This window comes from Dermacentor variabilis, chromosome 2 (assembly GCF_050947875.1).
Source record: "Dermacentor variabilis isolate Ectoservices chromosome 2, ASM5094787v1, whole genome shotgun sequence".
In the NCBI taxonomy this organism is placed as follows: Eukaryota; Metazoa; Arthropoda; class Arachnida; order Ixodida; family Ixodidae; genus Dermacentor; species Dermacentor variabilis.
In genome coordinates, this window is record NC_134569.1 from 136,178,956 (window position 1) to 136,203,066 (window position 24,111).

A 24,111-nucleotide genomic window follows, 5' to 3' on the forward strand; every position below is an offset into this window, starting at 1 on the left:
AGGTTCATCAATGACAACAACAAAACGATGCAGTGCTTTTAGGCTAGACTACTCACCATACTGTGCCGTTTGATAATTTGTAAGTAGTAATACATTTTCATTTATCTGTATATTGATGCGTGCACTTCTTTATCTTTATCGGGAGACCACGTTTCACCGCCTAACAAAAGTTATCGCATAGCGCAGGACGCGCCTGCATGTATAGGAAGTTTCTGGAATGTTATCGATGGTTCCATCCACTGTCTGTCACGGAACCTTGTGTAATCTGATTGCATGTATGCGCGACGCGAATAGCGCAGAACTTTGTGAAAAACACGCGGGTCCCAACGATTGCTCTGGAACTTTCAACGACTGATGTATAAAAGCCGACGCGCTTAACCCGCTGATCAGGTTTTCGCCAATCGCCGACTGTGATCGCCGCTGTCGCCGTTCTTTGAGTATAGCGTGTTTTTCGAGGGCACAAGTTCGCCCAATAAAACGCTAGTTTCGTCATTCCCTGTATTGCTGCTTTCCTCACCGTCACTACTACGTGACAATATCTGTAGCTGCCACATTTTTTTCGTATAGATTCGGGGTTATGATCTTGATGATTTTGTAACTAAGTCAGCTCGTGTATACACGTTGTTAAATCCCACTACTTTCTGTAATCCTTTCGGAGCCCCAAAGTAAACGAATGAGATGAAACGATTTTAAATGTATTCATTGTTCAGGTCAATTCTGACGGCGGCGGTATACGCGGCGTTGTGCTCACTGGCATAGTGGTGTTCGGAGCTCTGGTGGTCGGCCGGTCCTGGACCATTTGATTCTGCTTTAGCCAAGAGGCGACGAAGGCCACGGGGTCTGGAGGCCTCTGCTTGGCGACGGCCGCGAGAGCCCCAACTAGCGCGTCGCCGACGCTGGAAGTCAGGTACTGGGCCTCCTCCGGCGTTCTTCCCGTCAGCAACAAGGATTGCGCCAACTGCACCATGTCGGCGCCGCCATTCTGCCCATTCTGTAAACAAAAAGAAGAAAACAAAAGTGAAAAGGCTGGAAGGTGATTGGACCTGTAGTTGAGTTCAATAAAAGACAATGGGTCTTCCTGTGCCGGTTGGGGTGAGAATGGGGCGGAGCCATTGTACACGGCACTCTATTGCGCCCATGTCTGGACGTGATAGAGAGGTCAGGGTGAAGCGAGGTTCGGGCTCAGAAAAGCGTAGAGGATGAGACTGAGGCAAGGGGGACACTGCTTGGAATAATAGAATGTGAGACTAAAAGAGGAGGACGCGATTTATATTGCTTTTAGTCACCTAGATCGTACGCGTGATGGGTTTGAGCTCTGAAATTTTGAAGCGCTCTGGCTCAGGTGCCCTCTCGAGCTTAGGTGGACATCGAAGACTACTCTTGAACGACCTCATCCGTCAGTGGTTGTTGATGTCACCTGTATATAAACTTAGCGACTGGGAGCTCTCGAGCTTAGGTGGACGTCGAAGCCTACTCTTGAATGACCTCATCCATCAGTGGTTGTTGACGTTACCTGTATATAAACTTAGCGACTGGGAGCTGTAGCAGCAAGGAAAGTGAAAACAGTGACAGATTTCTTTTTGCGTCACTCCGACGTTTCTTGTTTTGTCCACTGATAATAATGGTTCAGCACACTCGTTTATCCCAACTAAACGCTCTAGAATTCTCCTACTCTTGCTTTTTATTAGAGAGGGACAAAAACTTGAGGTTTGAGGCCTTTCAGGCATTCATAGCGTTCGTTGACCTAGTGAATGTTGTATCAAATGGGAAGAAAAAAAGACGTTGCGTTATTATTGCAAAATCTCGACTACAGCAAAACCAAAAGTGATTTCTTTACGCTTCGGCTGGCACATGGCAAAGGCCGTCGAGGGACTTTATTTAGGTAAACATGCAGCTAAAGTGTTTTAGCTTAACCTCAATAACCTCGTGGTGTTGCACTGATTCTCTCGAATAAGCACAACAAGGTAGCTGATTAGTATAAAACGCAGTTCATTACTATCTAACCCCGAATTACAACAAGTTCTCCGCTTTGAAACCCCAGCAATTAAGGCGAAACTTGCTGGAAAAGAAAAAGAAAGAAAGAAACAGTGATAACACCTAATTAGGAATATGTCAGCGACTCAGCATAGAATATATTCACGCTCCATCTCCTTGACCATATTTACACATTGTAAAGGAAAACTTAAGCTTCCTGCCATTAACAAACATAATTATTACTGGGCATGTATTTTATTCGGCTTTTTAGTGCATGCTGTTGATAATGACGTATAATCTTTATAGGCTTAGTCAATACCCTTATGAGCAAAGCAATGTGGCATGCTACGACAATTAGAATGGCACAGCAAGCAATCATATTTCTCAACTAAGCTCATGGGACGAGTAAATGGCGTACTTGTAACTGCAGCAAACCGAAGGTAATAAATGTATTGTAGCCTTTTAAACGTCAGGGTGAGGGTGGGAGCCAAGGTGAGCAAATTTTTGTGTAGGCGAGGGCGAGGGAGAGTCGGCAAATTTTTCAACGTGAGGGTGAGTTGAGTACGTGACTGACTTTCGTCGTGAAGATGATAGAAGAAAACCAAAAATTAGGGCATTTGTCCACCTGTGATCGCATCATTGCTCGCGTGATGGAAGTAGCAGGAGCGGCGGACTGTTAAAACTTGTTGAGCGCGCAATCTTCGGGATCGGCTCATCCTTTTAGACTGCACTATTTTCGGGATCGGTACACGAAAAGAGGCTAGAGAAACCTAGATACGGAAAAGTATAAGTACCTCAATAAGGAATACATTGTCTTCAATATGCGGTTATCTACTTCTGTAAACGGAACTTTACCACAGTGAATCGCTCAAAGAACCATTGATCGTTTCGCAAAGGAATACGTTCGACTAATCCGTGGTGTGTTTAGTGATGGCCACGAAAGTCAAATATCGTTGTTGCCAAACGAATACACCGTCTTTCGCTACAGAGTTTCTTGCAATTAAACTTGTGTTCCTTCTCTCTTTTTCTTTAGAAGCGACGTTTCAATGCCTAGCGGTCATTTTATTGTTTAACGTCAGTACATTGACGTTTGATCTTTATCCCTGATTGTGACTGGTTTGGCCAGCATAATGCCAGATAGAGACACAAAAAGCAAACAGTTAGAATCGCTGAATAACAAGTGAATTTAATTGAAGGTATATTGTTAAGTTGTCAGTCAGTCGTGCTCTTGTTTCCTTTTTTTGTCGTCCTTGCATAACACTATGCCGGCAGAACCATGCGATGTGCATCATCTAGCTCAGTAGAATACCGAGTTAATAACATATTACTGTGACGCCATGAACAACTCAAAGAGGACACAGAGGTTAGGAAAACGCTTTGTCCGTAAGTGGGATGAAACCAATGAAGAAAACGCGCGAATCTAACTTGCCTGTCTTTGAGGTGACCAGAGAGGGTGTCAAATTGCAGTCCGAATACGCGAAAGAACGGTTCGCTGACATGCATTGGCTCAAATAAGTGTGACACTTTCTTTTACTTACGTATGCTGCCGTCTCACTGCGAGACATTGCAGGGGTGGGTACAAAATATGCTTACATAGGTAACAAATGAAACGTGACACAGCACAGATTTGCACGCATACAAAACACGAAATCGCATGTGTGTGCACTGCTCCTGGCAACGTGCCTTAGGGAGAGACTGAGAAACAAATGAAAGGGAGGGAGGTTAACCAGAAAGAAAAGAAGAGACCGGTTAGCTACGTTAGAGCTTCCAAAGAAATATTATAGGTATATAAAGAAAACATAGTTCAGAGTAAGGTTCATCTGCGACGCAGGATCGCTACGTTTTTTATACGTTCGTTCAATCTTCTGGTGTTCCCTTCGGAATCAAGGTGGCACGAAAAGCGGCGCCCCCTCCGGAATTTGTGCGTACTGTACCTCAAGACACCTGCCATTCACTCTGAACGCTGATCTGCCAGTGAAAATCTCAACGAAAAATTTTTTTACGCAAGTCCTGCGAATGTACGCAATGAGGAGAAAGTCTCGCATAGGAAGAAAGTGCCATCCACTTGGCTTTAGCACAATGATATGAAGGGACCCATTTTGGTGTCTGATTGAAAAGCAAATGTTGCAGTAGACAAAATAACTGGTCCTGACCCGAAGTTTACTACCTCTCTTCTCCTTCTTACTGGATTTACGTAGTATTTTTTTTTCAAGCTTGAAACACTACGAGTTGTCGAATACCTCTGCTTCCATCGTGCTGCCATTTCAAATTGTTTAACTGAGGTGAAAAAGTGGAATCTTTCTCAATTCCTCTAGCGAGACAGCAGACACGGCGGGACCGATCCCTGGATCAGAATGAATTTCTTGTTTTCTTTTCTTTCCAACGTTTGAGCTTGCTTTTCGAGGACGCTGAACTAGTGCTTCAAGAGTTGTGTGGCAGGGTGACAGTTCTTCGTTGCGTAAAACTTTAAGGGACGACGAGGCGCGACGAACCTTGCCGGCCGGCAGCGTGGTCGACGCTAGCTGGCCCGTTGCAGCCGTCGCCCGACTGGCAGCATGCTCGCCCAGTGGCAGTTGGACTGCCGTCTGCAAGGGTTCGTCGACAGGCTGTCGCACACCTTTCTCGGTTGGCACCGGTGGGGCAGCCACCTGTTCTGGCGCTGGCGGCGCCTCCGGCGCGGCGTTCGTCGCGGCTTCCGCCGGTGGTGCTGAGTTGGTCGTTTTCGACGCCTCTGACGCTGTAACCTCGGGCGCAGCCTCTTGCTGCTGCGGTTTTCCGTCGGGCAGGACGACCGGCTGAGCCACTCCTCCGTTAGCCGCGGGAGCTACTGGCGCCGAAGGCGCTTCTGGAATGGCAGTCGACGCTTCTGCGAGTAAGAATTTCGTCGGTTAACAAATATTACGCCTAAGCTCTGTTACACACTCAAATGCGCCGAGGCAAGCGACACCAAAAGCCACATAAACCCGTATCCTAACATTTGTCGCCAAGTACGCGACCAAAAGCATGAAAAAAAGAAACTCGTACTTGTTCAGGGTTGGGAAAAGGGGGCCTCTCCTGCCACGGACACCATCACGAAGGAACACACGCGCTGCCGTGAGTGTGTCAGTGTAAACGCGATCGCACGGACGATCACGTGCGCATGACTTCGTAACTACAAAGTCCTTGCCTTTCGGCGTACAACACTCAAAAGCAAGCATTTCCATCCAGACACTCGTGACCGGACGTTCAACAGGCGCAAGCTTTAATTCTTACATGGGTACGCCAGCAACCATTGTTTCAAACTTATGTGTGACGCAGCGGTGCGACAAATCATTCATCGTGTGGTGGCATCTCTTCGGAGACTTTGGGTTTGGAGCGACCCTAGGGCAGCTTCCGTCATATGGGCCTGAGGACTTGCAACAGTGGAGCAATAAAAAGACATGTCCCAAGTGCCCGGGTTTCGTGGCAACTACAGATGCTCGACACCCAATTTGGCTGTACCCCTAAGCACGGGCTATTAGGCTGGAAATGCCAAGACCGAACTGAAGTTGCATGTATACTGCATAGCTACAACAAGTGGACGTGGGAGAAAAAAAAGTGACGGATCATCCCCCCCCCCCCCCACCCTGCATTACCCGTAGCACTTCTTCAAGTAATACATTATATCCGTAAGCACGTTGTATCTATAGTAACTGCCTCTCCGTCTGCCACCTTTCACAATTTGTGGTTCAGACGCAGAACCTCATGCACGCCTGACCGAGGTTCACGCACCGGAAGCTACGTGACACCTTCTGTAATGCCGATTTATGTCAAGCATGCCGCTTACACATGCCGGCTGCCATGTAAACCGTCGTCCTCTATCTACCAAATGATCCAGAAGCTTCGCCCGGGACCTTACGGCGCTGATTTTCGGCCTATACAAAAACGGCTTCCTGAATTCAAACTTCATTATAGGCGATATGCGACAAACACGTGTGGCACAAACACTGAAGGATATATATATATATATATATATATATATATATATATATGTGAATTTTCTGTGCTCCTTGAAATGTGCAACAACGTCTTAAACCAATGTGCTTAGCTAGATACATCTTTTAAACTAAGTCAAACACGTGGTGTAACATCCGGTAGAGTACCTATATACATGGACTCACCGAGCTCATCGGCGGCTGCGGCGGGCGTGGACGGCCTCTGCCACACGTCCGCCTTGGCCGACTTGTCGTCGTCCGTTGGCGTGTGGTAGTTGGCGAGCAGGTCTCTAATGCTCAGCTCCTTCGGGTTCTTCAGGTAGTATTCCGGCGTGTGCCCCATCTGCGAAGGTCGCGCGAGTCGACGGTGAAGTGTTCCTCACTTGTTGTGAAAAGAAAAAAGTTACAGACCCCCACTGATCGTAGCAGAATTGCGCATTGAAAACACATGTGCATTTCCGGGAAATCACCTTATACACTGGAGGCACTGGACGGGAAGAGAGGGAGGGAGTGAGGGAGTGAGGGAGGGAGTGAGGGAGGGAGAGGCATAGCGCATCTTTCTCTGCACCCCAACATAAACCTTTCCTTCTCGTAACTCCAACCTGACAGCTAGGAAAAAAATTGTCCTCGCGCTGGATCACATTGTAATATTTGAGTCGTTTGTTGTAATAGCCGAATTATATTTTACGCTCTCCTCAGCCTCGGACGCCATCGCGCCGCCGTTGTCGTCAAAATCAGCCACCACCCGAAGCGACCGATGAGAGACGAATTAAAATATAGGTTCCCCCAGTTGCTTGACTTGCCCAAGGAAAGTTTTTTACAGCGAGCGTAGGTACAAATCTTGCAGTTGGCGTATCGGAAGAGTGCCTGTGTGGTACTAGTTACGTACCTTGTCCTTGATGGCCTCGTCGGCGCCAGCCTTTTTGAGGATGTCGAAGTAATTTTGGGCCTCGAGCACGACGGCTGCGTAATGCAGCGGTGTTCGCCCTTCCTGCGAAAAGCGAAGCACGCCCGGCCTTATTCTGGTTATTGACAAAATTCTCTTAAGTGTGTCGTCATGCCTCGTCATATTTGCCAATCGATGGCCAGCAGAAAGTCAAGCTAAGAACGTTGTGGTGAAAATTATTTAGTTCTTCAATCGAAACGCAGAATTAATTATCAGTGAGGGTTAAATATGGGTTAAGCTTCACATTCGTAATAACTATAATAATAAGAAAGGGAAATCGAAGTGGAAGACATTTCACCTGCGATGGGAACGAACATGCAACCACCGCATAGCGTGTATATGAGGGCATTGTGGGTTCAGTTCACGTCGACTATGTATACAAGTTGTTCGTTCTTACACTTTGATCTTCCTTTTTATTCATTATGAATGTGAAAATTGTCACATATTTAATTCTCGTTATTAATTAATTCCTCATTTCAATCAAAAACAGTTAATTTCCTCTAACTTTTCCTTGCCTTTACTGCCAGTGGGTTTGAAAACATTGTTACTAAGAATTGAGCCCTTAGTTTTCCATGATTCCCCTGCTCATTGCAACTCTAAAACTTAGCAACAGCACACTTTCTTCGGCTACATTTTCCGACACACAGCTGCACCTTACACTTTGTGCGAATTATCCTCAGCCCAATACTTGACAGAGGTATTGCGTGCTCTTAATCGCCTACTGCAGATGCACTTGCGAGCCTACTTGAGACTATTGAGACTACTTTCTACAGGGTACAAAGTTAGGAGATTGAGTCAGTTCGTAAAACTAAATGCCATACATGCAAGCGGATCGCCCTCCCACCTTCGTGGGTGAACCAGTGACCCTGCCAGACGCAGCGCTCCTGCCGGGGCTTATATATACGGCGTCCCTTATTGATTGCGGTTTCGTGTCAACGAAGACGATCTGTCACTGTACGTATACTTAGCCGCACGCAAAGAATGCAGGCGCGTAGCACTGAGGCATCCTGCAAATTTTAGACCCTAGAATCGGTGGACCTTACAACCAGTTTGTACACAGGGTATAGTGACAACTAATGTTAGAGAAGACTGCTGGCCAAAGGCACGCAGTTATCATAATTTTTTTGTGTAATTTCGGCTCATTGAGAACAGCGTGCGAAGTGCAAGAACGCTGGTAGAAAATGCACTGCTGCCTGTAACATGCAAAAGTAACATTCTGCAGTCACAAGAAGCACGTATTGTTGCTCGTCTAAAGAAGGGATCGATGCCTAGTCCCGCGACACACTTACGTTGTCCGGTCCGTCTAGCGTCTCGGGAAAGCGCTCGACGATGTAATTGAGCACGTCCGTGTGTCCGTGCAGGACGGCGAGGTGCAGGGGGCTGGCGCCTAGGCGGTCGCGGCTGAGCGCGAAGCGTTTTCGAGTCAGCACCTGACGAACCTGCGCCATGTTACCGCTCACCACCGCCTCGTGCACCGTCCGGATGCGATCCTGCGAGCAGACGGGCACGCAGCGAATGAGAAGAGCAGACGAGTGGCCTCCTTGTACCGCCGCCCCCCCCCCCCCTCCGCAGCAGGAGGCCAAACGTATACCAGTGAATGCACACAAAAGCGTCAGGTACCACACGTAATTCGCAGTCAAATTTTCAGGAAATGCGTTGCTCAAAGCGTGACGGAATCTGTAAGAAAAATAGTGTAGCGTGTGTGTGTGTGTGTGTGTGACAGAGAGAGAGAAAGAGAGAAGAAAACGCAGGGGCGTTAGCCGGGTTGCCCCTGGTTAGCTACACTATGCTGGCGAACGAGGAAGCGGGAAGAACACGAAAAAAAAAAAGTACGTAAAGTGAGAAGAAAGAAATATAACAATGGACGCGTGTGTATCCACAACACCGTTATCTATGCGTTCAAAGAAGGTCGCAGAGTCTATTTGTATTTAAAATGTGCAGTAGGGCTCTGGTGAATTTCCGTGCGGATGACGGTCAAATTCGCGGTCTCAATATCTTTTAATTTGTTAACGAACTGTCGCCCAGTTCGCTTAAAGCAGCACGCAGAGCCTGTCTTTCATCATCAAAAGAAAGGGAGTAGATGAAGACATGTGCTATCGACTTCAGTCTCAACAAAAAAAGTTGCGCGATACACGAGATATGTCAACTTTGGGTATGTTTCACGAAATCCGTGCACTGCGGTTAAAGTTAAAAGAGTCGCGCCTGCCAATGAGAAAGGAAAGCCAAGAGGTGGGCTCATCCTGTTTGTCATTATGGAGCATTGCACGCCACTAGTCAAAGCGTGGTCCCTTTGCCCAACTGCTATATATCGTGTGCGGGAGGATTAGTGGTGAACAGTTTATGAACACTTCCCCTGATACTTGTCCCCGATTGGCTTACGCTATCTGCAGTTTTGACTGCACTGCACTGATTTGGTGAGATGTAGTAAAGGCGACGTTCCAGATGTAAAAAAAAAGAAAACGGCTTAGTAAATTCGGTAGTGTGTGTGTGTGAAAACATTTATTGTAATGAGGTTCGGAGGCTCGACCTCTTATATCAAGGTGGGCCGCTCCCACGTTGGCAGCCTTTCAGCGACATCATGGGCCCTCTGGACGGCCCTTAGTTGGCCCTGAAACAATGGGCTTTCAATCCTTTCCTCCCACTGTGTCCATTCTTCAACGAGGTTGGGGAGAGTCGCGGGACACCCCGCCAGCATATGTCTGATTCCAATGATGTAATTACAATCGTTGCAGTCCATCTTACTCTCTGGGTATATTTTATTAATGTGGTACGGTGTGGAATATGTACCTTTTTGCAATAAGCGCAGTGAGACTGCGTGAGTCTGTTCAGTTTTGAATATGGCAATGGGAATTGCATGCGTCCTAAATAGTAATGTTTGGTAATATCATTCTATGTTATTAAATGATCTCTAGATTCCCTGGCTTGATGGTGAACGGCTCGGTTGTGACTGTCACGGTTAGCAAGTCATCCTCGTGCCAAGTCATGAGCAACCTTATTGAGGTTTACCCGAGTCTAGTCTACTTTCCCCATATGCGCAGGCAACAATCGGATTTCACTTCTCATAACCCCAATTTTTTTACAAAGCTTAGCTGCAACTCCAGCTACGTAGCCTTTATAAAAACACTTTATAGCGGATTTCGAATCACTGTAAATACAGGCCCACTTATTACTCCTGATGGATAGAGCAATTGCCGCTTGTTCCACCACCATGGGGTCCTTGGTAAAAGTAGTGATAGCGCCTTGCACCTTGATAATTCCCTTGATAATTTCCCTTGATAATTTGATACAATGGCCGTATATGTTTCTTTACCTTTCACCCAGGCAGCATCAACTATAGCTGCCAATTGGTCCTGCTGCTCTATTTCCTGCAAGAGTGCTTTATCTCATGACTTTCTCATTTTGAAATTATATTCTGGATGCATGTTTCTGGGGAGAGGGTTGTTTCTGATCTTGTTCCTAACTTCAGTCCTTAATTCTACTTCAGCCTCTATTGGGATCCTTGGTGTATTCAGTTCTGCACCTATTGCCTGTAATACGTTCCTGCCAGCTCATGATTTTGTCAATCTTTCATCTTGCGCTAGCTGTTGTGACTCCGCGATTTCTTCCATTGTGTTCTGCACCCCTAGACTAATGAGTTTGTCGGTTGCAGCGTTACTGGGTATCCCTAGGGCTACTTTAACGAGATTCCTGAGCATCACATTCAGTTTGTTAAGTTCTGCCTGCTTCCAGTTGAATAATCCAGCCACGTAAGTGAAGTGACAGAGAGCAAAGGCGTGTATTAGCCTCAAAGCGCTGTCTTCTCCTAAGCCTCTGTGTCTATTGGTAATTCTCCTTAGTAAGCTAATGACTTCATCTGTTTTATTCGAGATATGTTGTATTGTTCGATAGTTCACATTAAATCCGTCTATGTGATACCCAAGAACCTCGATTTTTTTCAACTAGGCTGATTGCGGATCCTTAATGAGTGCATAAGCACACTCTTGGCTCATATTCCGCAATGTAACCTCTTGGTTTACGACCTTTTCTGCGATGTTTAATCACCAAGATTTCTGCTTTGGCTGCCGAGTATTTCAACCCCATGCCTTTCAGTGTGTTCTTTACAACATATAAACTTTCCTGTAATCTGCTCACTGTCTGTCCTACATTACCCTTGGCCCTCCATATGGTTATGTCGTCGGCATATACCACATAATGTATACCCTCAATTTTCTCCAGATTTCTTGCTACCTTGGACATTGCTAAATTGAATAACATGAGTGAGAGCACAGCCCCTTGTGGAGTGCCCCTATTTCCCAAATTCTTAGCTTCTAATTTAAGCTCACCCAACATGAGTTGTGCAGTTCTATTTCTAAGAAAGTCCTTAATCATGTTAAAAGTCTCTTCCCTAACCCCATCTCCGGGAGAACGTCAAGTATTGCCTTATGCTTTATACGATCAAAAGCTTTTTCCACATCCAATCCCAAAAGAAGTTTCGTATGCACTGGGCTGGCCTGTATAAGCCGGTGTTTGATCAGCAGCATGGCATCCCGAGTTGACAGCCCGGGACGAAAGCCGATCAAGTTGTATGGGAGGATGTCGGTGTGCTCAACGTATTTCGTGCATCGATTTAGGATGACATGTTCCGTAGCTTTGCCTAGACATGGCGTTAAAGAAATAGGACGGAGGTTGTCCAGAGAGAGTTGTTTGCCTGGCTTTGGTATGAGGATTGTATTGGCCACCCTCCATTCCTCTGAGTATACCCCGTTTCTCCAACGTTCATTGAAATGTTGTTAAATAAGAAATTGATTCATCATCTAGATTTCCTAATATCTTGTTAATTATTCCGTCAGGTCCAGCCGCCGAGGTACCATTAAGACTGTGGAGAGCCGCCCTCACTTCACTCTCAGCGCAGTCCCGGTCAAGTTCTTCACGTATGCCTCCCGTATATTCGGGGCTCTCGTCTCCTTTGTTTGGTTGTTTGGTTGGTAGTGCCTAATAGCATTTCTTAGGATACAGGAGTGCGCCAAACTGGGCTGATTGGCGCAGCATTAAGGCGGGAAGAAAGAGCGCTTAAGACGCGAAAGTGAAGGCACGACAGACAAGGCGCACGACAGTCACAGCGCCTTGTCTGTCGTGCTCTCACAGTTAGTTCCCGTTCTCTCAAGACACATTTTATTTTTGCGTTTGCAAATCGCATGCTATTTATCTTGTAATGAACTCAGCCGCTTACGAGATAGAGAAGAAACAGTCGAGTAACGCGACATCCCAGCGACCGCAGAAAACCACGCAATTGACACTTGCGTCAGCCCATGACCAAGCGTTCATTTGTCCCTGGTGGAAACCCGGTTGGTCTCTCGCGGTCATATGCAGTACGCACCATGTAGGCGGGAACGAGTCCCAGGAACTCTTGGACTTGCTTATCGTCGGACGTCTTGTTGAGTAGCCGCTCCCCCTGGCCCGCGATGACCACGTGCTCGAGGCGCAGCAAATCACCTTCCTTGATCCAAACGTCGATGAGCTCATTCAATCGATCTGAAACGGCACGTCTGCACCTCGTTTTGCGCCAGCACCATAAGCATAAGCTCAGCTATGTCAACATATCTGCAGCCCGGTGACTCGCATGGTCCGGGAAGCGTTTTACAGAAAGGAAGCGAGGTAAGCAAAACATTTTACCATAACTTTTTACAAAAGCAAAAGTCCTAATTTTTTTTTACAACAGCACCGACTGGCTGGAAGCGCCAAATACCTATTATTCTTGTACTTTTAGTGAGAAACTATGCTAAAGGGCGCAGTTCCGCGCCCTCTGAACTTAGTTTAGGCCGAGAGAGGGACGAAAGAGAGAGAGAGAGAGAAAAAAAATCTACAATGGTCGGGATGCAGCCAGAGAAAGAATGTTAAAATGGGCAGCTCTACGGAAACAGTGGCACGTTTGCGGTTGGCACAGCGAACGCTCAGTGTTGAAATATTTGACAAGCACTTGCTGCTTGAGGGATTACAGGACCGTCACTTGGCACAGCCACGCAGTGCTCGCCGTACGTAAAGGCTACACCTTAACAGACCTTGACTTTTAACGGTTTCTGTAACGGTAACTTAGTGGCACTACACGAACATGCTGGAAAGAAAGAGTGGTACATAGGCGGAATGTATGACATAATCGCCTTGTCGGTTAAAACTACTGTTCCAGCGGTGGGTCAGGTGATAGGCATTTTCAAAGAAGACTGTCGCACATATACGGTTGGCTGCGGAACAATAATTTAACGACGCCGTTGGACATAGTGCTGAATTCCGAAACGTCTTTAATCAGGAGCTTCTTTTTGTTTTGTTTTTCAATTGTCCGGATATGCAGTAGTCGGAATAAAAATATCCGTGCTCAATACTGAGCCTTCACGCTGCAGAAACGACTCGTTAAACGAAGACTCATTCTACTCGTTTCGCAGTGCCGTTGTTCTGTGACCCGCGACGCTTTCTATACAGAATAACCAGTTAATATTTTACAACTACAACTTGTGAACGCAATGTTACGTCAAATCACGCACTATCTGTGCAAATTTGTGCTACCAGTATAAGACGCATACTATACGTTTAGTCGCGAACATAAGTAATTCGTTGTGGTCGCTGCTCGCAGAAACGGGTCACTCCGCTCGTTCAATTATAAACAGCGTCAGATCTTCAACGCATTCCGCGTAATAAATACGTCATATTTTGCGAGATAAGAGTATGAGACTTACTGTTACACCGAATTACATGACGCTTACTTATATCTCTATGTCGTACGTGGCACACTGATACCTTTTGGGCGCGCATGCAAGCAGTGAGAGAAATCTCTCTAGCTTTCGTAGGTAGCGTTGTCTGCTGTGTTACGGCGGATGAGGGATATGGTCGAAGATTTTTCATCAGCCTCGCCACACATGGCTGACATTCTTGCCGCGTGAGGGTTACCCTAATAAAAAACTGTCACCCTGTCACTTATGTCTGTGTCGGCAGTAGTTTATCGGTTGGAATGTGAGAAGGAAAGCGTGGGGAACACAGGTCACGATTCTTCTCACACAGTCTCCTCGTCAGTAAAAAAGAACTGCTGGCCCCGAGCACTGCGAGAATTGTTGTATAAGCTAAACGCCGATGAGCTGACAAAACAGTACACTCCGAAAAAAAAAATCACTATTTCGAGCGTGTACGTGTGCGGTGACAGGAGCAATGTGACAACAACGTCGATAGTAATGACGGCTACGGTGACGGCATGACGAATTAATTTATTGTACTCCGGTAATGACACGGTACAAGCTGTTAAGTCATGACTTCGGCCAATGCACAACGCGATAAAATGTCACATGGCGTTGCAAAACGCCAGCTGCCATTGGGAAAGGAAGGGGGTAAAGTATGCCGACCCCGAAGGTGGGTGCAGTGTCACAGTGTTCGAAAGTGTCATTCTTCTACTAAGAAAGGATGAGGGAAACTGGCGCGCTGTCGCTTTTATGAGCAACTTATGAGCAAAGAACAGTGGTAACAGTGACAATTTTCATTAAAAAATCCATCTTTTATAGTGCAAAGTTACCTGTGCCTGCAACGATCCCGGCTCACATTCTTCGCATTATTAATGCACAGCGCGAAGCTACAGATGCGTCACCAGGCGCGTACGGAAGGAGATAACGTAAGAGGTCACAACGAAACATCCGATCACAACGCAACCAGCTGCGGCGCGAAATCTCCACCCCAGCGACGACAAAAGAAACTCAAGAATGTAGCTAACGAATGTTCCGCACTAAATGTGTCCCAGTGGTTCAAGAGATGACGCACGACCTCACCGAAACGTGACGAGGCAACAAGGGTGCCAAGGGTGCCTGTGGTCTCGACGCTTCCTATGGAAAGTGGTTGACCATACCTTCTACTGTCGGACCTTCGTATACGGCGATTACCATGCCTTGGGAAGGCTGGCAAAAAGAGAGCTTTCAAGATCATTATTTGAACAGACAAAGGCTGTCTGTCACTTAGAAATGACGCTTATAGGTAGCACTCTTTCTTTCCAGACAGGAGCCGCAGTTTGATTTGGGCAACATTTATACACGTGCTCAGGTTGTTGCCGATAAAAGAACGATTTAGCTTACCGTTACCGCTATGCTATTATCGCTACCATTCCTGCCACGTACACAAATTCACACAGTATGGAAAATGGTGCTCGTAAGAGTGAGAGGAGGCGTGTGTTTCTTGGCCTAATTCGATTGGACGCGGTAAGCGTGATTTCATTTACTTCCTTTCTAATGAACGCTGACGACAGTGAGCTTTGAATTTCTGCACACGAGTCTTAGCTATGAAGGGAATGCATGTATGGCTGAACTTCACCTGGTCAAAAAAAGCTCTGAGGTGCTATGCAGGATACGCCTGAGTTTATCGCTCGCCTGATTTTGCTCGAGGGCAGTCAGTGAATAAAGATAGCGGGGAACGGGCGGAGGAAGCAGACAATAAAATGTCGAGGTGGTGTCGACACGGAGCGCAGCCTGCGCACGCCGCTTCCTCATTTCAAGCACAGCAAATAGAGGGATGTTACGCACCAGCGCCGCTTGTTGTTATCAATGGAATATCGCAATACAGTGACTGTCCCGTTATTTACCTACATTCTCGGCGCAAGACGCTTGTCACGCCTATCTGGGACGCGTCACGGGCATGTCTCCTTTTTCGGACATTATCTGTCTATCCATCATCGTATGCGAACAATGCAGACGTGGAACATTCTTGCGCCAACCCTTTCCTTTCTTTCGAATACGTTAAAAGATATATTTTTTCCATAAGTTACCTGGGCAGGTGATGTACTGTGTGGAACGACACACAAATGAAAGAAGGTACGAACGGTTTGACAACGCGACTTCTTCGGCTTCCCATGAGCTCATGTCCAAGTGATTATAACCCAACAGCGAATCTAGTTAAGCCAATGAAGCTGGAAATGTGCCAAGGGTTGGATTTTATGTATTGATACCATTAGCTCATTCTCCTGAGGGCGTCGCCAGAGTTCGCGCAGAGCCAGAGCTTTGCCAAACTGAGGCCCTCCTGCATAGCACCCCCAACCGAAATTTCCGGAGTCCCCAACTACGGCGTGCCTCGAAATCAGAAAGTGGTTTTGGCACGTAAAATCCCATAAATTTATTTATATATAGCGCCCCCAACTATTTACTGCGCAGTTTACGTTTCGGGTGGAGCTGGCAAGCCTTTACATACGTTATATATTATATATTATATATTATATATTATATATTATATAAGATATATTATATATTATATATTATATTATTAGGTTTCAAGCCATAAAACAGACACAATGTGTCTCTAAGCAAAGCCGCAAACAATCAGCGGAAGTTGTGAACACGTGAACTTGCGCTCGCAGAACAAATGTTTTCACTAGGCCATCACAGGAGTGCAGTGAAAGCCAGTTATTTCTGCGAGAAAATAGAGATCAGACGCAGGAACTATCGAAACCTAGCCCTTATATTTGGCGCCTAAGTGTAGGTCTGCCCGTAACTGGCTTGACACGCAGCGTCAGTGCAGGAATGGCGACGCACATATAGTTATGTTTAATACACAATGTGAAGATCACAAGCAATGGGCGTGTGTTTAGTGCTGGGGCTGCAGCATTGCAGCAAACGCTTACTGAGGAGGAACAGTATTAAGATGCCCGTCCTGTCAATGCAAGGACAGAATGATAGAGATGGCAACAAGGCATAGTGCAGCGTGAGCACGCATGATATCTTTTTTTTTGTCTCTTAAAGGTGTGACAGGTGACGAAGAGTGAACTAAAGGGAGAATGAAATTGTGACTCAGCTCAAATGTCAGCTGCCATACCGGGGCAAAAGCGACGCGAAAGTGAATGGTGAGTGACGATGGAGTATGCGAAAAGCACGGCGGGAGTGTGGTCAGGCACAGAGGTGATATGTCGCATAGGTGTCGCAGTGGCACGTGAGTGAGTGTCGCACTCCCGCTTGCAAGGACTGTCGTTCACAGGCCAGTGTTGGTGGATGAAAGGAGGTGTTTGTGGTGTCTGAACAGCGGTACCGATGAAGTGCTCCCGGGGATATCTGAACATGCGCACGGCGTGTCTGCCAAGAAGCTGGGTGCGCACGCGCCAGCTCCGAACACTGTATGCATACTCACCGAGTTGCGCCGACGTGTTACTTGACACTTTAATCCCCTTATTGTTCGGGCGCTTTCCCGCGCTTCTCTGGCGTGGCTCTCCCGGTTCCGGCTTCTCGTGAGAGTTGGTCGACACCTGTGGCTTTGACTTCGGCGCTTCATTGAGTGCGTTGTCACTGTCCACACCGACCTGTTCTTTTGTGGCCACTTCTTTGGTAGGCTTAGTTGCAACAGATGCAACTGAACTTTTCGACACTTCTTCTTGTTCTTTGGATTGCTCTTGCGAATCCATTTGGTCTTCTTTTGCACGAAAACTCGCTTCTTGTTCGTTTTTGACGCCTTTGTCCTGCTCAGAGGCGCCTGGCTTTTGGCCCGAGCTTTGAATGTCATGTCCGTGTTGTTTAATTGCTTCCCTTCGCGTGACGATTGAGGGATTTTCTTCCGCCCCTTCAGGAACGCTAGTAGCTATCGTGTCTTCATTGGTAACTTGACTGCCTACTGAGCCTTGAGCTTGCAACACTTCTTCCTTAGTTGCATCGAAAGCAGCGACACTCAGACTTTTTTGCGACTGTGAAGCACTGTGATCTCTAATTTCTTGCTCTGTTCGGATTGTTGTTTCACTTTCCTGCTCTTTCTCCCCTTCGTGTTCATCTTCTCGGTCAGCTTCTTTCTCGGTCAGCTTGTGTAGAGCATCTGCATCGCTTTGACGGTCATGACTACTGCTCGTCAGTATGGTAGGATTATCACTGGAGCCCTTTGCTGCAGGTCTTGCGCCATCTTGATCTCCTTTTCTCTGTTCTGTGCCCGATTTGCCCGTGACAAGTGTGGCTACGGAGTTAGCTCTTGAAGCTTTGTTCATACTACTGCTCATTGCCCTCGTATCAGAGGAACCCTGTTTAGTGCCCTTCGACACGTTCTTTTCATCGATATTCAAAGAATGTCGAGACGAGGTCTTAGACAAGTGCTCCTTCATGGACGCCATACTGCTGCTTCTTCGAGGGTTCTGCATTCCGTTCTTCTTTACTTCTTTTGCACCCACGGGCTTAACAGCTGGCTTTTGATCCGGCACAAGCTTTGATTTCTTGCCGAGCTTGCTGGATGGTGGCTTGTTGGTATCCTCATGCGCTCCTTGATCAACTTTCTTCGCAGTTTCTAAAGGTTTTCTATCCTGACTCTCATTACTGTCCTTTTGGTCCTTAGAATCAGCACCATCGACTTCTAGGGCTGCATTCTCGATACCTGCTGTCATCTCTTCGCTGGAAATGATGGCCTTGGACATCTTATCCTGAGTTTCGCCATGGGCGATGACGTGGTCATTGCTTTTGTCAAGCTCAAGCGTCATATCATTTGACTTGGTTAAAAATGCAGTGCCATTTGTTCGGTCACTGCTCTGATCCACTTTTGTATCCGCCTGGGCCTCTGAATTATCCTTATCGACAAAAGTATTATCTGAAGAATTAGCATTGTGATCATTCTTAAGCACATTTTTCGAAAGACACGGGCCGTTGAGAACCAAAGCACTGTCGGGCTTCAGCTGTCCAGAAACAGGATCGTTTTCTTCTTCATTTGAGTTGCTTGCCTGTTGATCGCGCATGACTTCACTAGCTTGGCTCTTGTCGCTTTCGCATTGCGTATAACTATCCTGATTTTTATCATCGGCTTGAGTCTTACCACCGCCAGCAGAGCTTCCACACTTTCCTCCAAGACCGCCCTCTCCTGTAGACGATTCCTTTTTTATGTTTTCTACGTTAGGGCTTTCCCTACGATTCACGCTGTTTGTAGAGCCGTCCGATTGGTCAGCCGGAGTAGCAGGTTTTTCGGCACCGCTTTTCGCTTTGACGTCTACAACACTCTTCAGCTCAGGAGTGACGCCTCCGCTTCCCGAATCCTTGAGGGGTTCCACATGTTCCATGGCGTGAGGCGCCACGCCATTTTCTGGTAGCCCTTGAAGTTCCTTAAAGGGTTCAGGTGCCTTTAATTGTTTGGACTCATCGGTTCCATTTGTAAGGCTAGTATTGGCTTGGCTACATTCTTTACTTCCATCTTCAATTACTGAGTCGCTTTTGTTGCCCGCGCTGTGATCAACCTCGCTCTGACTCATTTTCTGATGGTATCCTTCTGCAGGTAAGTCACCGGCAACGTCGCCATTCTGAACTTGACGCGTGACGTCAGCAGTCGCCCCTTGGCCGACGTGGCTTTCACCATTAGCACTTGTTTCGCTTACTGCATTTTTCGAAGAAAGCGCTACGCCTTCATCCACTGCGACAATTTTACGCTGCTCACTCGACTCTATACTCTTTGCATCCTCGCCATTTTTCTCCCCACCGATCTCTTCGACGCCCGCACCAACCATCCCTCTTTTGGCGACTTCAGTTTCAGCGTCACCAGAGGCACGCTGCCCTTCTTTGATTAGACCAGAACTGTTCACTCTATGAACACCACCATCGTCGGGGGAGACAGTGACGACAGTGGTCGGGGAATCAGAAGAGGAGGAGGAGGAGGAGGATGCATCAACAGCGCCTTCTCCCGACAACTCTTGCTGGTCACTGCGACCGTCCTTCGGGAGGGCGCCGGCGGCCTCTGCGTTCGGCGCTCGGCCATCGATAACGGCTCCGAGCATCGCACCCTCGACCACCGCGTCTTTGGCCGCGGCAGCACCGCTCTCTGAGGAAGCCGACGCTGGAGTAGCAGAGCCCTTACCTCCTCCGTCGCTCGAGCCACTCTGGCCAGATTCGTTACCGCCGGGCTCAGTCGCCTCTTCGTTCGTGACGCCGGCCCGTTCGGCGCTTTCGTCGCCGCGGCCTACGCCGTCGGCAGCGTCGCCGGCTGCTCCGAGCGCGCCTTTGTCGGCGGGCACCGTTATGGTCTCGAGCTCGGTGCTACGCGCGGCTGTTTCGACGGCGGCCGCCTTCGTGTCCTGAACTGAGGACGAGCGCTCTCGCGACGTGTCGTGCGTGGACGCCGTGGATCTTGAGCGCCGTTTTCGGCTGTTCTTTAGGTAGTACTCCGCGGTCTTGCCTTTCTAGAAAAATAAACAAAGAAAGAGCGACAGTTAGAAAGACCGGCGATGGTGTGGCAAATCATACTCGTTCCGTTTAGAGTCGTTAAGGCATACGAATTTACGAGGCGCGTACACGAATTGTTGCTGATGTTTATCTTGCATGAATAGAGAGAAATCTTATGAGAGCACATGTATCGTTTTTTTTATTTACATACTGGCTTTTGCGCTTCTTGGTATAGGCTATATTTGAAGACCTGCACTCATTAGGGTACTTCTTCCCCATCACGATGATGATGGTCGTCGTCATCACGTTCCCGAGAGTTACATATGCCGCTGTTAACCTTTGGGCGTAATGAATCAGGTCAGTGTTAAAATTTGGTCGTTCGGTTTGACAGAACGATATGTATACAGTCATGTGCGGCAGGCTTAAGAATTCAGTGAAATTTGGAAGAATGAAACGACTAAGTATGAAACACTGCAAGTCTGTTCGCCCTGACGCGTTGACTATTCAACCATTGGGAGAGCCAGAAAGGTGCGCCATTATTGTAATTCTTCACCTGGTCCAATGCCTTGGGGTCGGCTCCACAATCCACGAGGAACTTGTACATTTCGTGATCCCTTCGAAGTGCCGCTAAATGCAATGGGTTCCGGCCATGCTGAGAAAAGACAAAAAAAAGGCGTTAGCCATTGCGTGTAACAGAAAATACGAGCAAACAAACAATACGCCCAAAACAAATAATTCTGAGTTTCATAACTGCGACTTGCAAACGAAGTGTCCAGTGGGTGACGGCCGGACCTGCTTTTCGCGTGTGCTGTCGTTCACCGACGTAACATTACTCGGGCCAATTTAGCACACGTCTAGAGTAACACTTGTTACTCACATGGTTGGTGCGTACGACTACGTTAAAGACACAACCATAGCGTACCAACCTGTCCTGGCTTTCGCTTTCAGTTTACGAAAGCGAAGAAATATAGAAGGAAAACAAGGAAGAGGAAGAAAGGAAAGTAGAACAGGAGGATGAAGGAAGGAAGAAGAAAATGAAGAAACGTTTGCCGAAATGCAGGAGCACAACGCAAGCGCGGTACATTTCTTGAAAATTTAATTTTTCGATATAGTGCACTATAGAATTCGGTTCTCGTGCACTCTAGCTCTCGCGACGACGGCGTAGAAAATAAGCGTCGCCATATTGCTGGCACCAAACCATAAGATAAAGATCATTTTCTGACCGCGAAGAACTGGGGAAACGGGAGCCTTTAGTTTACTACGAAAGAGGGGCTCCAGCGCTTACACCGACCGTGACTCTAGCCACATAAGTACAGTGCCGCGTGTGGTTCCGCGTGTCCGTCTTGTGCCATATCCATTAATGCATTGTGTGCATTTTGTGCGCTTTTCGTTGTCACACTGGATGAGGTCGTGCGCAGGGCTTCAGAAAGCGCGTTTGCAGCACCTCAGAGCAAGCAGTATTCGTCCGGCCCACGCTCCTGACTTGCATCACTGGATACATCGGCTGTTTCGCCCACAGAGTTTCATGCGATAATTACTAGAGGGAACTTTGGCGGTGCGATCGTTCAGCCACCATCAGAATGGTGAGAGGTACATAGATTTGATTGATGATTGACTTCTTACTAGTGGATTCAGACGTCCTTGTGGCTTTGTTTATTAGGCTTTATCTGTCTCATTGTCCTAAATTTCAAAGCAATACGTACTTTTCTCAGTGCATAATACTCAGCGAACACGCACAATCGCTACTAATTACATCGGCCCAACCTGTCGAGGTGGCCAAATTGAAACGCGCCAAGCGTCTTAACACGCTGGCTTGCCCGCAAGAAATTCATAAGGGCGTTCTATGACGTTTGTCGTTGCATGCGTCCGTGGCGTAATTCTTTCAATACGAGGCTTATGTGCTAGAGGTCCTGTGCTCGAATCCTGCCGTCAGACAATGTTAATAACGTTTTCTTAATAGCTTATTACACTAATTTGCTGAAATAACGAATTTACAAGGTGCGGTGCCGCTTGAAGCCAGAAGGACGAAGTTTAGGCGAATCCATGTACTTTTCATAATTACCTATGCTGGCTGAACAACTCAGATTGCAGTTCTTGTAGAAACTAGCGCCAGATTTCCCTCTAGTAATTATTGTATGAAACTGTGTTTTCGCCGGTCCTTGCCTGAAGACCTTATGCGACAAACTTATTTGTATACGTGTGACTCCCCTTTCTGTATTTCTGCTCCGATTTGTATCATGCCTCAGGGCAACATTTCTAACAAATTATTGTTCGAGATGTTAATTAAAGAAATAACCGATTGGCAAATCAAACGAAGGCGGAGATGGCGGCACAGATCAAGGAATGCTTATGGACGGATGGATGGATGGATACTATGAGCGTCCCCTTTGGAACGGGGTGGTGGGTTGCGCCACCAAGCTCTTGTTATGATATTGCCTAATGTCCTGCCTATGTTTAAAAATAAAAAAAAAATAAAGGAAAAGAAAAGAAAAAACCACGATGAATTCCCATTACTAAACTTTCTGAACCCCTATAGTGAACTTTGTTTTCGTACGCCTCCGTTGTTTATCGTTTCACTGCTTTTCTTCCACCAACCTTCCAATGGCCTCTTACTAATTTATATTGCAGACATGTTTACTGTCCTCCTGCTCTCGCTGAACCGAAGGGCTTCAAGGAGGCCAGAGTTGCCTAAATCGACCGCTGGGCAGATATTTTCACATTCTAATAAAACATGCTTCATAGCTTCGCTAGCTTTGCCGCAGTAAGCACATGTATACTTTTTCTTCCTTGTATCTCGCTTTATAAGTGCATGTTCCAAGGCATCCTGATCTTGCTTCGAAAAGTAAAGGGCTTCCCTTTTAATTATCATAATTTCTTTCTTTCCTTACTTCTTTTTTTTTTCTCTGAAGTAGTTACTCATAGCAGGTTTCTTTTCCATTGTCGCCACCCATGAGTTTATCTCAGCCTCTCTGACTATCCGCTTGACGTCCTCTGTTGCCATGTTGCTCACCATACAGGTCCCATAGTTGCTGGTAAGCTTCCTAGTTCTTTCCTCCACTGTGAATCAATGTTTTGCCTGTAAAAATACCTGAGCACACTCCCAGCCCATTTACTTTCTTCCGTATTCCTCAGTCGTTCTTCATAATCAATTTTACTGCGAGCTTGCCTCACTTCCAAACTTGTCCAGACCATATCAACCTGCACAGCTTCATTTGTAGTCTTCTCGTGAGCGCCCAATGCGAGGCGTGCCACTGGCCTTTGGTTACCATCGAGTCCAGATTGCATCCCTGATTTCAAGTAAACAACGGCATTTCCAAAAGTAAGTCCTGGAACCACTACGCATTTCGACATACCTCGGAGCAACTCGTACCTATTGTATCCCCATAGCGCTCTGTGTTTCATTATGGCCGCATTTCTCTTCCCTTTGCTGTTATTACTTTTCTCCTGTGTTTCCATATGTCTATTGCCGTCTTTTATCCATATATCAAGCTATTTATATTATTTTACTTGAGTTATTTCCTGGCCCTGTACTGACACTGTCTGTTGACTGTTTTGATTGAATACCATAACACCTGATTTTTTTAACACTAAATTTCAGAACTAAGTTCTCGCCTTCCTGTGCTCAGATATTAGCCAGACGTTGCATGTCACTTTGCTTGTCAGCTAGAAACATAATGTCGTCCACATAAAACAAACCTGGAAGCTGCTGCTCTACTACTGTACCCGCCTGTTTGTATGAGAGATTAAACCCGATATTACATCCCTCTAGCACCCTTTCCATCCTCACCACATGCATCACAAAGCCATCAAAGGCGCCTCAATTGGAGAGCATAACCGATACAGCCTGCGTAGCAACGCTCCCTGACACTGCGATCGGACGCTGGACTCGCTAAATTGAAGCCTATCAGCTCCTGTAGTTGCGGATACGTTAACTTCTCAATTTGATGTTGAATTCGAATTTGAAAGAATAGGTTCAGTGTTCTTAGAATAAGAAGCAAAAAAGTTGGACACCGGCTGGCGTACAGTTATGTATTCCCCATTAGTCACACACATTTGTTGCTTTACAACGGCGCTTATTATGACTACGGCTGCGTTTGCACATAACGAATTTCTTGAAAGAATAATTGTGATCGCCCAA

At 46.8% G+C, this 24,111-nt stretch overlaps 1 protein-coding gene across 1 annotated transcript in view; it reads right to left on the bottom strand.

Annotated features, from left to right (window-relative positions):
• LOC142572746 (uncharacterized) overlaps positions 1-24,111 on the bottom strand; it is a 144,184-nt gene that overhangs the window by 16,624 nt on the left and 103,449 nt on the right. The window contains exons 18-25 of the mRNA XM_075682066.1: positions 20,527-20,625; positions 16,990-19,990; positions 12,230-12,384; positions 8,163-8,363; positions 6,817-6,918; positions 6,114-6,270; positions 4,467-4,840; positions 752-991 (exon numbers count right to left, since the gene is read on the bottom strand). Of these exons, the coding sequence (XP_075538181.1) occupies positions 752-991; positions 4,467-4,840; positions 6,114-6,270; positions 6,817-6,918; positions 8,163-8,363; positions 12,230-12,384; positions 16,990-19,990; positions 20,527-20,625 (4,329 nt within the window). The remainder of the gene's footprint in view (positions 1-751; positions 992-4,466; positions 4,841-6,113; positions 6,271-6,816; positions 6,919-8,162; positions 8,364-12,229; positions 12,385-16,989; positions 19,991-20,526; positions 20,626-24,111) is intronic.